Genomic DNA, 17,432 nt, shown 5'->3' with positions numbered 1-17,432 from the left:
TCTGATGTCTGAAATAAAGTTGACTATCCCAAAGGTAAAATATCCATTGTCTTCTTAACACTAATCAAAGCAGAGAGAAAATGTCCTTCCTGCTCCTTTTGGAAGCAAATAACAAGATGTGTACTGAATACCATAGGATTTTGGTCGTAATGTGCTTTCCTCAATGGCAAGTCTAGCTAGAAAACAAAGAAGTCATCCAACCAGTAATTTAGCTCATGAGTTACTTGACTAATAAGTCCAAGGATCAGATAGGCAAACCTCTCTCTCAGTCTTTATTTCTCTGTACTACAGAGTTTGCGTAATTTGTTTAATAATAACAAAGGTCACAGCAATGCCTCTGTGCCTTGGCTAATTTAAGATGCCTTCCCTTAAAGCCACAGGAGCTTGGTTACCATTTGGATAAACAAGTTGCAAAGCTTCGTTAGAAATATTAAGACCTGAGCTTGAGTTCTAAGTATTTAAACATGCAGCAAACACATCATGTAGTGTATTTCTTGCTCTGCTGCTGAATTATGAATATTATTATCATTCTGGTAGAACACATACCTGAAACGATCAAAAGTTCTTTCATACTTAATAGGGTTGTGTTAGTAATTGACTAAGGTTAGTGAAGTTTTTCAAGCTGTACTGGAGGGTACCTGCTTTTCACATCTGGCCCAGCCTCATGGAGAGGGGTAGTCTTGGTAAAAGTTGCTCACTATAGGTAGTCTAGTCCACAGCCAGGTTGTCACAGCCTTGTCTTGCTTGTGCAGTTGCATCCATCGAGCTCCTGGTCAAATGAAAGATATATTCGCAAATACTACATTCTAACCAAGTGCTTGTATTAATTTGATCATTTATAGGACTGAGTAGGTATCATTACAGTTGTTGAGCTGCTTCTTTCCTGAAGTCACCTGGATTTTGCTGCAGAGCTGTATAAAACTGTATTTTAAATAAACTTGTTAATGATGCTCAGAACCACAATGAAGAGTTTGTTTGGCACGTATGCAGCAGCTCTATTATCTTTGAACCATCCCTGAGATCTCATATAGGCAGAAAGACCTCTGTTTCATCTTCCAGAGGGCAGTTATGGATAATGCATTCACCCACCAATGTCTGAAGACGTTTTCCTAATGTGTTATCTCATAGATAGAATGAACCACATACAATTGAACCAGGAGTTCTAATGGACTGCTTGAGATTCAGACACTGTTCTTTAATTGTGAAAAAATCTCAGATAAATTGATGCCTTTATTTAAATGGTACCATGAAAATAATAACTATCAGGCACTGAAAGAACTTCTTAGTATTCTGATCTATAGATAGAAGGGAGCACAAGAAAGGGAAAGCAGTCATCTTATATTCCCTATGAAGATATTGATTTGGTTGCGTCTCCTGCCCTAAGATCTAGAGCTATAAACTGCTCTTGCTAAGGGCTTGTATCACCCTGTGCGGCGCAGAGAGGCTGAATACCAACACCTGCTCATTGTATCCTGCAGCTCTTTTAAATGTGCTCTGGATTTTCTCAGCAGCATGAAGGCTGTGTTGAGTGCTGATAATACAGCTGGAGCAGACTCTTGCAAACACCTGCAGTTTTACCAGAGGGCAGTTTTAATCACTCGTCACTGGACACATTCAGTGTCTTCACATATTATTACAAAGAAAAGCTTTTCATGAATACTTTAAAGTGCATTTTATTATATCTTTCTACTGTAGCCAAAATGATTTTTTTTTCATAAATCTTTGAGCTACAGAAATGTGCATACAAGTTAATAAAGATTTATAAACTTCTGTATAGACACATCTATACAGCACACATATATTCATATATTTCCATATATATCTATTGCCTTTTGCTCAGTAGGTCATTGTTTGTTTTTGTTTTGACCCTCAAGAAGTAAAGTGTCAAATTCATTTATTGAAGAGAAGTTTATAATATATTAACCACAGACAAGGATTTATAAATAGACCCTTTCGAATGGAATTTTTATTATGCATTCATAAGAATAACAGTTCTTGACAGGTTGAAAATCATTAACTATGTCACATGCTTTGCATATGGTTTTAGTTTCAGTTTGTGTTATGTCAGTAAGCCTTGAAACTTTTCTTGTATTGTGAGTCTTCAGGAAGTCTGGATGGGAAACCTGCAAATATGCAAATCTGTAGGTTTTTTAACATGAAAAATCTGTTGCATGTTTATTGAGGCCAGTGTTATGGTAAGTCTGCATTTTGTAATGGCACTTAAAAAGAATAATGAAAATGGAAACTCTAGTTAATAACATTTTGTTGGTCCTGCTTTATTATAAACTGATTCTATTGAATTATTTTAGCTTTCAAGGCAGGCTTACATTTCTGTTGGGTGATATACTCTATATTCTGCTTGCTTCTGTCATGCTAGCTCTTATGTGTTGAAGACAAGATAACTTTGTTGATGACAAGATAACTGTGAGTGATATAAGGCATTCTCTCTGCTAGTATTTAATTGTTTCCCAGCTGGTACACAACACTTTTCTGCTCCTTGGAGTGCTCTTGTGGATAAAATATAGGGGATGTTAAGAGCTGAGATCTTCAACAGAGATTTCACCTGTGAGCAGACATTCATGCCTGGTCATAGAAGCATGGAATCATAGAATCACAAGGTTGGAAAGGACCTATAAGATCATCTAGTCGAACCGTACTCCCACTCTAGTCAAACTGAACTTACTCCATAAAATTTTCTTTCTAATTAGTGTTAATAAGACAATAAGACAACTCTTACTTGTGAAGTACTCACAGAAGTATGGAAAGGTTGTAAAGATGGAGAAGTCCAATTACCCTTGTTATTCATTACGGGTATAAAATTAGAGGCTACTCTTCGGCACTCAAATTTCTAACACACTATTATTTATTAAATATAAAACCTATTATACTGCCTTCTTTGGCCATTAATTGCCTGCCCAAGGGAATTTCAGTTTGCAGCCAATCACTGACTTACCTTTTACTGTTGTGTCTTCTACACAAGTAGTGAACCCTGTTCTTTTTTAATTGGTTCAAAAAATCATGCATGATATTCTCGTCATAAAAAAGGGCTGTATGTCCAGTTGCAGACTGACATAATGCTCTTCTATGAAGTAAATACAGGACTTTTGCATTCAATTTTACTGAATGAGCCCAGCTTATAAACTTTTAAGTTGATTCATACATAAGTATTCAGCTTATGAAACATTCATAAAGCTCAGTTTATGTTTGTACTAAAGTCCACTTCCCTGAATCTGCCTGTTAGTTGGATGTAGTTTCACTAGTGATTTGAAAGAGACTGGTGATGTTTTGGAGAGGATAGGGAAGGATAGTGAAAGGATACCAGCTGTCCTAACTATGAGATCACCTTATTGACCTTTACTGGGCTAGGATGTGCAACCTCAGTAGGAGATATAAAAGAGGCTAGGGATAGCTAAGACCTAGATTAAATAATAGTAACAATAACAATAATGCTTAGAGACCCAGACCCAGCACCTATTTAGGCTGTTATGTCACCCTTGTCCTCTATAGGAAATTAGGAGCTTAGGTTCATTTTTTAGTTTCGTACCCGGGTCAGGATGTAGACAAACTCAGTCAACACAGCTTAGAGCAGTCATTATCTTTCTGCAGGTTCGTGTGCTGTAAACTGATTGTGTCACCTTGTTCCTCAGGATGGTGTTCCTAAACTCACAAAAATCTGCTGGATGTTGGCCCTGCATGGATTGCCATGATGCAGTTGCCCTCATGGCACGGCCTGCTGCCCTTGGGTAGAGAAAGGACTGAACCTGCTGCTCTGGCACCTCCTGCTTCTCCTTCCTTGGGATTGCTGCCAGCAGCTTTCATTTTTCCTCATAAATGCAAAGAAAACTGTAAACTAATGTTTACAGCTTAGCAGAGGTGGAACTGAATGAGACAAAGGATGTATGTACTTCCTTATAGCTTTTATGATTCACCTGTCTCTGATCACTGATCTGTGGAAGGACTAATCAAATAGATCATAAGAATCCTTGCTATACTAGGCAGTCCACAGAGTTTGGACTGTGAACAAATTCCATTCGTGGCAGATAGTGTGGTTCAGTCATCTGCACATAGCTTCTACTGATGCAGGCTGTGAGACGTCTGTCAGTGAGGTGTAGGAGCAGGCCTTGCTCCTTTCATGTCTCCTTCACAGGGGAAGCTCGGGCCTGTTTGGGACTTTGTTGCTGCGCTGGGGCAAATGAGCACAAAAGGTGAAACCATGAGGTGCATGCACACAAAGTCAGCCACTCAGGTGGAAATGGCATAGTGACGTGTACTCTGATACACCACTGTGTACTCAGGACACGAGTTCTCTCAGCCTTGTGCTCAGTGAGTCACTTGCAAGTTCAAGCTCTGGGATGGAGTTGCTCTTTTTTTTTTCCATAAGCTGGTTTTTAAAGTGATTAGAGGTAAGCTTGTTTCTTACTATTTTGCTACAATTAAAAGTTGTCTCAGAAACTGCTTGATAAGGTGAAGAAAAAAATAGTGGTCAGGAGGGTGAGTGACTGTGGGGTGTTCAGAAGCTTCTTTCACACCGATTGTGCACAGATATCTCAGTAAATTCTGTGTTTTGTATGTGAAGTGTGATAATTAAAAATATGTATATAATTGCTGTGATTCAATTTAAAAAAATATTATTGTTGCTGATGACCTCCCTTTTTTTCTGTTTAGGAACCAGTAAAGAAGAATGACTGCACCAAGTGCAAAGACAGTCTGGACTCATGTTTTATGGAATATGCATGCACCAATGAAGTTAGCTTAATATTTCAATTGAGAACATGGGAAAATGTGTTATTTATTCTGACTTTCCTTCACATAATATGAGGACAGAATGACAACAGTGACAATCTAGTGCATGATGAAATTTACCAAATGGAATTTTATTTTTTTAGTTGGTGGAATTATAGTTTATATAGCTGATATTGGAGTGGATTTCTGGGTTGCTAGTAAATATTTCTATCAGGGACAATATTGTTGGGCGATACTGATACTCTGTTTTAGAGGCCTTTCGTCACTAATAACTCAGATATTCAGTTATAATTGGTTTAAAAATGACTGGAATGGTACTGATCCTGGGAAGCTGAATTGGATTTTTCTAGTTCATTTCTTTCACTGTGGGATTTTTATAAGGTAAGCCTTGTCTTTTTCTGTTTGTTTGGTTGGTTTGCTTTGTTTTTTAATTTAAAATGAGAAATCATGGAGCTTCTAGCCTTTATTTATTTATTTATTTATTTATTTATTTATTTATTTATTTATATATTTATTTATATATATTTTTAAAAAGAAATTCCAGTGCCAGGCTGTTGTGTTAATATTGTTTGAGGGACACTTGTGTTGTTAACAGTGACTGGTCCACATAAGGAAATGGAGGCTGCTGCTTATGCTTATGTCAGGTTTTGCAGCAAATGCAGATTTTTATTTAATTTTACTTATCAGTGATAATCCATTTGATTCATCAACCTTTTGATGAGGTATATTTATAAACAGTTCTTGCTTTACAGAGAAATACTGTTTTAACTGATAAAGAAATGTATTTAAAGTGACACTAGGAAGAGAATTCATTTGGTTAGACTAAGTAGGCGAGATAGCTGAAGTAAGAGGTAATTTATAAATCCAGATGTCCATCAATACTTGGAAAACCACAAGATTTGGGAGAGAAAGGGACTGTTGAATATGAAAGAAGGATACTTTCTTTAGGGACTGCCAAGTTTAATCTTTCTGGTGTCAGGCATTAGAAAAGCTTTAAAACACTATATTTTGGCAGACAAAAAATCCCTCTTCGATTTCTTTGAATGGTTTAATGTTCAAATCCTTGGGCACAGTTTGGTTCATGTGAGATGTACAAAGTTCCAGCCACAGGGACTCTACTACGTTCTGCCTTTTAGGGAGATGTCTCAGGGCCCACTGCAGTACCCTCCTTTTTGTCCATTTCCAAGCCTTTTAATCTTCCTTTCTCAGTTAATCTGAGTTTGTTTCTTCCAAAGGAAATTAAAACTTTGACCTCAGTTTCTTATAACTGATGATAAGTGTTAAACCAGTAACTGCAGTGGCATATGGTAAGCCTCCCTTCTTCCCCTTTCTCTACAGTGACATCATTCTCTGTAATCTGTACATGATTCTGGTTTCACCTTTGGCTTGGTTTTACACACCCAGGTTGCCCCTAAAATCTCCCTCTGATTTGTGCCTATCTTTAAAAACTCTCCTCTTCAGCATTCAGGTTTAAGTTCTGATCATCTACAGTTCTTGGTGATGTAATCTTGATTTAACTCTTACATCAGTTCATCCATTCAAAACCTTGGTGCTACAGACACATTTTCAATGGATTACTTTATTTCCTACTCCTTCAGTTAGTTACATCTTACCACAAATTTTCACTGTTCCCTTCATACAATTAGTGACATCTTCTCTTAGCAGTTTGTTATACAGTAAATGTAAGTTTGTCTTCTGTAGTCAGTGCAGTGAGGCCGTCTTGGTTCCCTTGTTCTCAATTGGACAAATTGTGTTTTCTCTTATGCTGCTACTTCTGCTTGGAGAAAGTTCCCAGGCTGATACATATAACTGAGCCGTTCCTCAAAATTCAATAGTGTGATCATGCACACTGTAAGGTGTAAGACGATAACAGCAAGCTGACACCTGTGCTTGTACCTTGTCATCAGCTATTACATACTTCCTATTACATTTGTTTTCTTAAGTGTGTACATGTACACTCCCCTCCTGTCCCCTCCTCAGTCATCTGATATACCCAGTAAATGTAGACAGTGAGTCTCCCAGGTTTATCTCTATAGTCAGTACAGTCAAAATAGGTATTGTCAAGAGTCAGGTCCTAACTATTAAGGTGAGCTTACCCAGAAGGCAGGAACCTATCCACCCATCAAAGAGGGAAATGGGGCCTAGCCAGTAAATAATGACTCAGCCAGTGAACTGAGGATGCCTGAATTTGGAAGATGTTAATGCACTTCACCAAACTTCATGTCTTTCTTCATTTGTTCCTTCTCTTATGTCTTTTATACCTTCTGCTTTGTCTTTGAAACAAGGAATTTTGCTGTTATGTTTGTATAGTACTGAGACTAACAGGAATTCATCTGGTTTTGTTATCACATCATCAGTACTAAATAATAATTATAGAATTCACATGTATATGATTGTATTATTATATGTTTGAAAAGAAAAGAAATTAATACTATTCAATATCTAATAAGGCTTTAGTTTATTTTAATGGGAAGATAACTGACATACAATTTATTTTTATACAAAATGTTATTCTCTGAATGGAGTTTTTAAAAACAAAATGATGTATATTTTAACCATACTGACTAAAATTATTTTCTGCCTGACCTATTTAAATACATCCCACAGATGTTAATAGAGTTGAGAAAAGACTCCAGTGAAACAGACGACATTAGGAAGATAATACCATCAGTGAATTTGAAAAAAGGAAACACTTCCCTGTAGCAGCATATGAATCCACTGACTTGTAGCAGTTTGCAGCATCAGTCAAGGACACTTGAGGAAGACAAACTTTCAGCAGGGAATAACATTTCTGTCAGAACAGCAGGCCATAGCAGCAGCTGCTGTTGTGATACTGGCAGCTGCTGTTGTACCTCCTGGTGCTTTCATCTTTAAACAGATGACAAGCATTTTTTGCTTATTTGTAGATAAAAATTCTAAGTACATGAAGCAATAGAGCAATCTCTTAAACCTGTTATTATTTCACAACATTTTTTCTTAAAAGTGCAGAGAAAAAAATACAAAACAAAAAACAAACAGAATCAATATAGATGATCTGCAGTGGTACTGGTACAAGTTTGGCACCTGGTAAAACATTCCCAGACCATGAGTGGATCAAAAAGGAGTGACACTCATAATGTACCTCTAGAAGTTTATGTGTGCAACAAGAACTGCAGAATGAAGTTGTTAGGAAGGTGTTTAAGGTACAAAGTCAATGAGGTACAGATAGTTAATTGAAAGTGGGAAGTTTTTAATGCTACCATGAGTTAGAAGTCACATGATAACATGTACTTGCTCATGCTTTCTTAACGCAAATGTACTGCCCCAAGGTATTGACACAGTCAGTTCAGTTTCATGGATTTAATCCAAGCCTTTCGATACTTGGAAGATTAAATTTAATGTGCAGCAAAGAAGAAATTTCCTTTGATTAAAGATTTATTTTAAAAGCTGCAAATTGTGATTGCCTGACCAGCATTTAGAAGGGACGACTGTTGCTACCAGATCTTTCTCACATCCTTCCTCCATGGAACTATATGTTCTAGCTGGCAGCCAAATCTTCATTGGCATTGTTCAGTGAGATGGGATGTATGCTGTAGTACTGGGACTGATTACTCTCTTGGGGAATAACCTTTTCCTAATCCCCACCTGACCCTCTCCTGACACAGCTCCATGCTCATCCCTCAGGTCCTGTCACTGTCACCAGAGAGTAAAGCTCAGCTCTGCCCCTCTGCTCCCTCATGTGGAAACTGTATTCCTACACTAATACAGCTATTAGCATAGGAGCACCATGTTTCAATCCTTTTAAACTGTTTTTGTTACTCTGTGGCTTCACACATCACAAACATGCTGTACTGCCTTCCATGTCACCTACCTCCTCTTCATGTTTCCACTGCAGTCCCAGTACTACAGTATACATCCTATCTCATCAGACTGTGCTGATGAAGATTTGGGTGCCAGTTAGAGACGTTCCACTCTATGGAATGTTGCTGGGAGGGATATGATTTTCACGTTGACGGTTGCTTTTTTTTCTCTTTAGGATCCACTTTGGGTCTTTGTGTGTGTGTGTTTGCCAATGGGCACTTTACTTTCTCTTCATTTACCTGAAGCTTTATATGGATCCAATTTTAGTATCCGTGGTGCCTTTCACTTATGCTAGATGCTATTATTTCCTTCCTTTTGTTTTATTTATTTATTTTTAAACCTTTAAATCTTTTCATCTAGCTCCATGTCTACAGTTCAATAATTGACTATTAGTGATTAGATTATAGCCTTGTTGCCTCCCATGCCTAGGTATCCCTTATCATCCTATACACTGTTTTTAACCCTGTGTCTCCACATCTCAGGATCTCTGCTATCAGACCAAAACTATGTTTCTCTATACTATGCTGTGATGTCAGTCATATATATCTCATTCAGTTTAGAATATCAGGATATTAGTGTTACCTATGTAAAACTGTGACTGCACCACACAGAAACAAACAAAAGCACCAACTGATAGGTCAGGAAAAAATACTTTTTATTTCTGCAGAAAATCCAAGCTTCACCAATTTTGGCTACACAAACGAAAACAAGGTTGCAGGCAGGTCAAGAAAACTTCACAAAGACTAAGCCTGACAAGCAGAACTTTCAAGACCTTGCAAAGCCAGTACAAAGCTTATAGTCTACTGCTAGCAATGACAGTGCTTATTGCTGTGTTTCAGTTCTAACCTACAGCCTGCACAGCCACTTGAAATCAGGCGACTGGCAGGAGAAAGCAAGCATTGCTTTGCTTTATGATGAGAAAGGGCTGCCTAGCAGGAAGTTATTGGCAGTGAGAACCTATTCCTTTGGAGCTGATGCATTTCATCTCTCACAGGTAGAACACTACCTAGCCTCCCCTGGCTTGCAAAACACTAGTGCTCTAAGCCAGATCATTCACAAGGGTCAAGTGTGAGTGACTCCATCAAGTACAACAGAAATACCATATTTTGCAGCAGCAGGATTTCTGGTCCTACATCAGGTTGTAGCCACCATCCTGTTTTCTTAAACACAGATGTGAAGATTACCCCGTACAAGATCTGGTTCCTTCCTTAACTATCAAAACATTTTTATAATTACAATTTAATTGTTCTCTTCCTTCTGACATGCTCTATCTCCTTTCAGGCCTGAAGCAAAAACCTTGGAAACAGAAATAAAATCTAGGCTTTATTTATCTTCAAGCATGGCATTAGAGATATCCCGAACAGAATAAGTTCTTTACTAAGCCAGTCAACTGGTTAATTAATTCGATGTATCCTTGAATTTTCAGTTCTTTTGGAAAAAAATTTCAATTAGCCTTAATTGAAAATAACTGTAACTGTTCTAAAAGTCATTCAGGTGCAATCATTTGCTGAAGCAAATGATGTGTTTATGTAAAACTACTCAGACAATAGAATCTGCAGTACCAGGAGATCCATCTGTCTTGAAAGTAATTTTCTGAAATTAAAGTCTTTGTGGCTGTTTAGAAAAGAACACTTGAGTGGTTTTGTTTGTTTGTTTGTTTTTGCTGAAATCATGTTGTATGTTTGTAGTTCATCAGATCATATCCTTGGGGTTTATATACCTATACGCGCTGGATGTTCACAGCTGGGTATTCACTAATACCTTTAGAAGGATACAAAGAAAGTAAATGAGTATCTTTGAGAGAGTGAGAAGAGCTGCTGAGGGAATATTCAGAATTGTGGTATCTTTCAACAAATAAAAACCCAACAAAGTAATACTTGTGATGTTTATTCAAGCAAGTCTCATTCTCTTCTAGTTTTTTGTTGCATCAGTATCAGTGGGCATAAAAGAATATATGATAATCACTGACACCAGTCATATACCGGTCTAGATTTTATCTTAGCAGAAGGTACATTCAAAGATAAAATGTGAATGGAGAATGAAATGGAAAAAGACTTTGTTAGACAATGTAAATTTATAGAACTATACTTTTAAAAAACACGGTCTAACCAAGTCTCTCTTTTCTTTTAATTTTTAAATAGATATTGGTTTGCCTTGAAGTATGGCAGCCAAGCTGCATTTGGACAAGACAGCAGTGGAGATGTATCAGAAACAGACCCTCCCAACATCATTCAGAAACAAGCTATTGATGTACTGACTGATATTAACATGCTCAGGGTATTCAAGACTTTTCTCGAGACCACACCACAGCTCTTTGTTCAGATTTATGTACTCATGGAACACAACAACCATAACTTCTATCAATGTGAGTATTTCTTGCACTGTGATTTGAAAGTTCAAGATCTTACCTAAAAGCTTACCTCATGTTATTGGATCATATTTTAAACATACTTTGGTCAATGTATACTCCCATGTATAACTGCTTTGCATTTCATTGTAATTTCTGTCTGGAGAGATCTGCACTGTTAGGTAGGGTTCTCTGATAGTCCATGAGTTGACAGGTACTGAGATAAAATGGTCAGATGAATCTCATCTTAAATATGAAGGGTAAAGTCTCAATTATAGATGCTGACATAACAAGCATCCCTGTCTCAATATCAGTTGCCCAAACTCAGCTATTTATGGGCTATCTGCAACACTGTAAGAGCTTTTAAGTCATCTGTGATGACAATCACAATGCACAATATTTATGAGATAAGCAACAGCAAGAGATCCCAAATAACAGTAGATGTCTAGACTTAGGCAGTTAAACTGAGCCTTAAAATGAACGTGTTTTGTTCAGGAGCACAGAGGAAATATAAAGTTGGTATGAAGATATTGCAAAGAAAGCACAAACTTGTCCAAACCTTCAGAAATTCTAATGTAAAAGAAATTCCTTTTCTTAAGTCTAACATTTGTTTTTGTGTTTTGTTTAGATGCTGCCATTATTATTTCATTTTGTGGTATTTCCTTTTCAATGGTTGATTATCAAATATCACTACGAAAATCTCTGCCTGATAAAGAGGAATTGCAAGTGCTCCCCAAGTTTGTGTATCTCTTCTATAAACTGCTTACCATCACTTCTTGGATACTCAGTATTTCACTGATGACTCTACTAAGTGTTAGAAGTTCTGTAATTCTGCTGATACTTCTTTGGAGCTGCAGCTTTGCCTGGACTTTGAAACAGCACACAGCATTTTGCACATCCAAGCGGATGGAATATCTGTACAGAACTGTTGTTGGAATAATTCTACTTTTTACCTTTTTTAACATAAAGGGGAGAAAAACAAAAGCTTGTGTTTCTATTTATTATGCTACTCACACCCTTGTAACTTTAGGTATTTTGCTTCTATGTTTGTTTTGGAAACCTTCTGTTATCAAAGAAGGGCATCTCACAATTGTGAGCATCTTAACTATTCTCAGTCTGGCGTTAGGTATTATTTTTCTTGCTGTTTATTACAAGTATTTTCACCCCACTATTTATTGCAAACAACAGACATTTTTCGATGAAGTTGATAAAAGGGCAGGAGACAATATGGAAGTTGGTAGATTTCAGAATTTCATAAAGCAATGAGCAGTGTAGGTTTTGGTGTAGACTGCAAAGCAAACACTTGCTGCAGAGTGTGCCTCTCTGTCTTTGTTTCTTATGTATTTTTACTAAGTAGCACATAATATACTGAAGTTATTGGCTCTGAATAACTTTTCCATGATGTAATATAAAGCACCTTTATAATGTATTTTTTATGCGCTAGTCAGTGTTACTTTTAAAAAGGAATCCATGTATCCAACCGACCCAATTCACTGTTTTAGTTTTTATCAGTGCAAATAAAACATAGGAAAAGCTAAAAGCAAGTCAAATGAAAGTTAGCATTACTGATGTATTCTGTTTATTTATGCTAATTCTGTTAAAAGCAAGGCTTGCTGGAAGGAAAGAGAAGTGTACTTGAAATATTGAGGGGTGGTGATTCGTGAGTTGGCTGTTTCTTCCCATTACTGTAAGAGCTGCAGTTTTGATATAGATGAGCATATATACAAGCCTTACTGCCTTCTTCTTAAACATCCCATGAAGAATAGCTTTGATTTATTACCCAATCACTGTCATGCCACAAGAAAACATGAGGAGATATTTGAAAGCATTTTATCTTCTAGGTGTTTTAATGACTCCTTTATTGCTTTTGTTCTGCTAATCTTTCACACACCCTTTATTTAGGAGTGATGCCAGTTTGTTTTTCTGGAATACAATAGCAGCTTAAGTGATTTATTGACAGCAACACGTCTCAGAAATGAACTATCTTCCTCGAGGCTTTCCTATCGTCTGAGCTCCAGGATACTATACTTAAATGCTGATTTCCACAGAAGGAGGAAGCTATGCAAGGCATGCAGCGGTACGGCTTCTTTTGTCTTTGTCACCAGCTGCAGCTTCTTCAGAAATAAAACCTAAGGTGAGGTCTCTCAGAGCTGCTGTGTTTTACATCTGAGTTATGAAAAATTGCCTTCTTCTCTCATCCAGTAATTCACATTTGCAATTAGCATAGCCACAGGCAAAGGGAGGAAACAGCGCTTGAGAAAAGACTAGAGATAAGCACAGCTGATAAACTTTGCCAGGAACAAAATCTGTTTGAATCATTGATTGACAGCAAACATCTCTGAAACTCTGGGGGAAGGGCTGATGCTTCAGTTGATACTTACGGTGCTGAAGAGTTGTTTTCTGTGCCTTTTGTCCAGAATGCTGACTGCCCTGTGACTATTACTCTTCCAGCCTAAACAGAGCTTAGTGAAGTTTCTAAACGTTCCCTTCCTGTTGTGTTGTCAAATAATTGCTTTCAGAGTTGTCCTCACAACACCAACCATTTACATCTCCGTAATCCTGTTTGAGGGAATTAGTTTCTTAGTCCTCAGCATGGACTGCATCTTTCTAAGTATGCACCTGAAAAAGCAGTATAGTAAGAAGAAATTACTTCTGAAAATACCTCATCTCCAACTTAACAAAATAGAATCCATGAGGCTTAAGCAATAATTTTCCTTAAATAAATATATAAACCAACACTTCTTTTCACTCTGGAGAGTGAAATGCACTGGAGAATGAAAGAAAATGCTGCAAAAGGAAAAGAAAGAGCATAAGACTCCATCCTTCTTGGTATACCATGTTCATCTCAAGTTCTGGTTCCTTCCTCTATAGTGCATTTATTACCAGTGCTGGTGCTTTGGCAGCAAAAACACATGGTTTTAGGATGAATATGCTATTTTTTTTTCTTAAGTAAAAATTAAAAACAACAACAAAACAATCCTAAATGATGAAGACTAAAATCCCTTTATTTCTGTCTACACTTTTATTGTTTGCTCATCTATAATCATGTGAAGGGACTACAGGAAGGTAGGATAGGAAACTGAGAACGCCATTTTGCAAAAAAAAACAAAAACATTTTTTTTTTCTAACTACTACTTGGAAGAAGACCTCAAATCTTGCACATTATCTGGGAAGCAGATCTCTGGGGAAACATGAGCTTCTGAGAAACTGAGCGTCAGACTTTCAGCCCTGGGGCCTCCAGGTTGTCTGCCTGCCTGCCAGATGCTAGAAATGTGGAGCCTGAGTTGTGCTGCAGGAAGGTTAGTTTATGCTGAAACAAAACAAATTTGTCCCGGCGACTTTTTCTCCCTCCCTTTCAGCAAACTGACAAATTCCAACTGAAAGTATTTAATTGTCATATCACTGTCTGACTCTTAACACCCATTTTCTTTTCATGAAAGAAAAACTGCATGGTGTGCTGGCTTCTATTGCTCCTCTCTCACACTCTCCTTGTGTCTCATCTCCTTATGTCTCATGAGCTACAGAAGAGGACTGCTATTTCGACGTTAATTTGGCAAGAAAGGGATCTGTGTCATAATTTATATCACACCAATACACATACTTTACACTCAGCTTTCATTCCCCATTTTACACTTGTGCTTTCTTGGGGATCTAAGTTCATTCTTAGTCTAAATTTTGGAACAGATGCTTTGGGAAGCCATGCAAGTTCTTTTCATAAAGCTTAAACAGATTTTTGGTACCCTACCACAGGTACTGGAAAATCTCCATTTTACCACTGTCAGTCAGAGGGTCTTAAAGAAAAGCGATTCCTGTCAGCATGTCCCTTGTAGACTTCCTTTTTTTCCAGAGTTTGAATACCCTACCTTTCTTCTTAATCAATGAATTCAACAACTTTGAATACATTTGGTCATCCTAATTCATTGTAGCAAGGAGAGGGAAAGGCAAGAAAACACATGGATTGGTTACAGACACATATCATACCATCAGAGGCCACTTCAGTCAAAACAAATAAACCCCCACTTCACCAAGGTGTAAAGTTCAAACAATAGATATTATACACGTCCTTTCTGTTCCCTGACTACTCTTAAAATTCAGCTGCCACTCAGTTTATGCATTGTGCCTGACCTTGTCATTTTAATCTAACTGCAAATTGAAAACAAATGTTTTTTCTTTCTTTCTTTCTTTTTTAAATATTTAGGTCCATTACATCTTGCAAGAAGTATTTTAATAAGTTAAATAAAAATAATAAACAATTTCTTCCTGTTTTGACTACTGTCAGGTCTGAGTAAGAGGGACAACATTCAACAGAATTGTTTTAATTATTCTACTAATACTCAATGTGCCGTTTGATGGCATTGGTGAGCTCACCTGATGTACCGCAGATAGCACTGATTTATGAAGCCATAATTGGGGTTCCAATAAACATTTGTCAAAATAATGTATTCATTCAAACCAAAGTCTTCTTTATTTATTCATATAAAAGAGCACTTAACTTTCAACAAAGAATTGCCAGCCATCAAAAACACTCCATAAACAGAGGAAATTTATGAAGACACAGTACCAGAGGGTGATCAGTGAAAGACTAAAGTTCACTTTAACCCTTCAGGGTGCTCCATTCTACCTCTTCCTTATTATTTGGACTGTACATATTTCTTCCTAAGAACCCCAAGCCCAGAGATTAACCTTTACATATTTACACATTCAAAGTACTAGACCTCTTTTCTACCATAGTCTTACATCTCAAAGACCCTTGCAAAACTACGATCTTTCATTTTCATCGTATGGTGTAAAAGTACATATGCAACACAAAGGTAGTCAGTTTTAGACTTACCAACATTTTTGCCTGAACCTGAAGCAATGTATATACTTGTATTTCATTCCAGCTGAATAATTATCATATTCTGCCTCTCTGGACTCTTCCATACTTCCTATCAGTTTAGCTTAATTTTATAGTTTTTTTTTTGGTTTTTTTTTTTTTTTATCGAGGGATAGCAAACTAGTGGGCCTGTTCGACTGATAATTGAATGAAGTACAGATATCCCCTCAGGATCCATCTTCTTCTAGATGTCTAGCATATAACAAATAGGAGTCAGTGAAGGTTCCTTCTGTGAGGGTCTTGCATTTGTTGGCTTATCAAAAATACACTGTTAGGTTAAGGACTAGTGCTTTAAACCTTCCTTAACCTGATAACTGTTGAAACAGTTTGATATTACATGTTGGAGATAGGTCATGCGTGCATTTCTATATTCAGTAACATTTTTATTTTTGAGGGTACACACAGTCGTAAATAGTAGAGCAGACTAAGGAAGCGTAGTAAGGGTTTCAGATGAACACTCATGTCTTAGTTAAATGATAGTTTCCGATTTCACCAATCTCAATATACAGTCTTCATCATTATTGTCAGTGTTACTGGCACTTTGTCTATAAGTCCAGGAATACATTATGTGGAAGAACTTCTGTGTATTGGAATGAGAATGCAATGCAAAGTTGGTAGTAAGGTCTGCTGGTGAACCACCTGCTCAGCGCATATAAGTGATCTTAAGCCCCTCTGATTGAACACAAGTATTTTCTTTTCTTAATGTGGACGTACAGACACACTGGAAAAGAGATACTTACCCATGTGGATCTGTGGAAATTAAATAAACTACTGAGAATCAAGGTCTGAATATCCCTGGACAATTCTTGGCTGCTGTGATAGAAAAAATAAGTTACAAATCTACAGGTCTGGAGGTCACTTCTAAGTATGAAGCTGGATGGGAAGACATTCCAAACAGACAATGTGAACTAGTAGTTCTCAGTATTTTTTCATGTAGCACACTCCACACATAAGGTCAAACCTAATGTCTGTTGTACTACAGAGTAGGAAGGAACATCATCTATCATTCTGTGGTTTGCTTGTCCCAGAGCAGCACCACTGTGCCATTCTTGGCAGAAGCCAAGACTTGTTTGGAAAAATGTAACATCCCAGATAATCTCTTCTAGATCTTGGTCAGAAACCTACTACATCCAGACTCTTTACTTTAGTCTTAGCCTTCTGTTTTTCTCCCTGCCTCCCAGAGCAGATGATTTTTCTTCCTCTAAGAAGCAGTATTTTACATATTTAAAGATTATTATCACACTCTCAGACTTGTGAGTGCCAAAAACACAAAACCATACACATACACAAATTGTGTATGTCCTTTCTTCAAGGCTGTCGGTCCTTCCTGCTCTCTCCTTCATTTAATCCATACTCTTCTCCAAGGGCAGCATTACCAACTCCACAGTACTCCTAGCACTGCTAGTTGAGTGTATCTGATGCATTACTTATGCCCATGTGTTACACTTCTACTTTAAATAACAATTATATTTTCCCCCTCTCACAACATAATTATCAGTGACTCAGTACTGGTGTATCTTGTTAACCCAGAATTCAGCCAGGCCTTCACTTATAATTTTGAGAGCCCAAGGAGAATAGTTATATTTTTGGATTTTGGTTGTGCCCCTATCTGGGCCTTTACATAAG

General features: G+C 37.3%; 1 protein-coding gene across 2 annotated transcripts; it reads left to right on the top strand.

Annotated features, from left to right (window-relative positions):
* Positions 1-2,046: 2,046 nt before the first annotated feature.
* XKR9 (XK related 9) lies at positions 2,047-12,480 on the top strand. Of its 2 annotated transcripts, XM_015855731.3 has the most exons (5): positions 2,047-2,195; positions 3,648-4,403; positions 4,666-5,124; positions 10,725-10,948; positions 11,559-12,480. In XM_015855731.3, the coding sequence occupies exons 3-5, from the start codon at positions 4,850-4,852 to the stop codon at positions 12,194-12,196; spliced, it is 1,137 nt and encodes a 378-aa protein (XP_015711217.2). In that variant the 5' UTR covers positions 2,047-2,195; positions 3,648-4,403; positions 4,666-4,849; the 3' UTR covers positions 12,197-12,480. The 2 variants fall into 2 exon arrangements, with proteins under 2 accessions (XP_015711217.2, XP_085393450.1); XM_085537324.1 differs by lacking the exon at positions 2,047-2,195 and having other exon boundaries at positions 3,175-4,403.
* Positions 12,481-17,432: the final 4,952 nt, after the last annotated feature.

Source organism: Coturnix japonica, chromosome 2 (assembly GCF_054131305.1).
Source record: "Coturnix japonica strain WE chromosome 2, WE-NBRP24, whole genome shotgun sequence".
Lineage (NCBI taxonomy): Eukaryota > Metazoa > Chordata > Aves > Galliformes > Phasianidae > Coturnix > Coturnix japonica.
The sequence above is the reverse complement of the archived record's forward strand: the minus strand, read 5'-3'. Positions and strand labels throughout refer to the sequence as shown.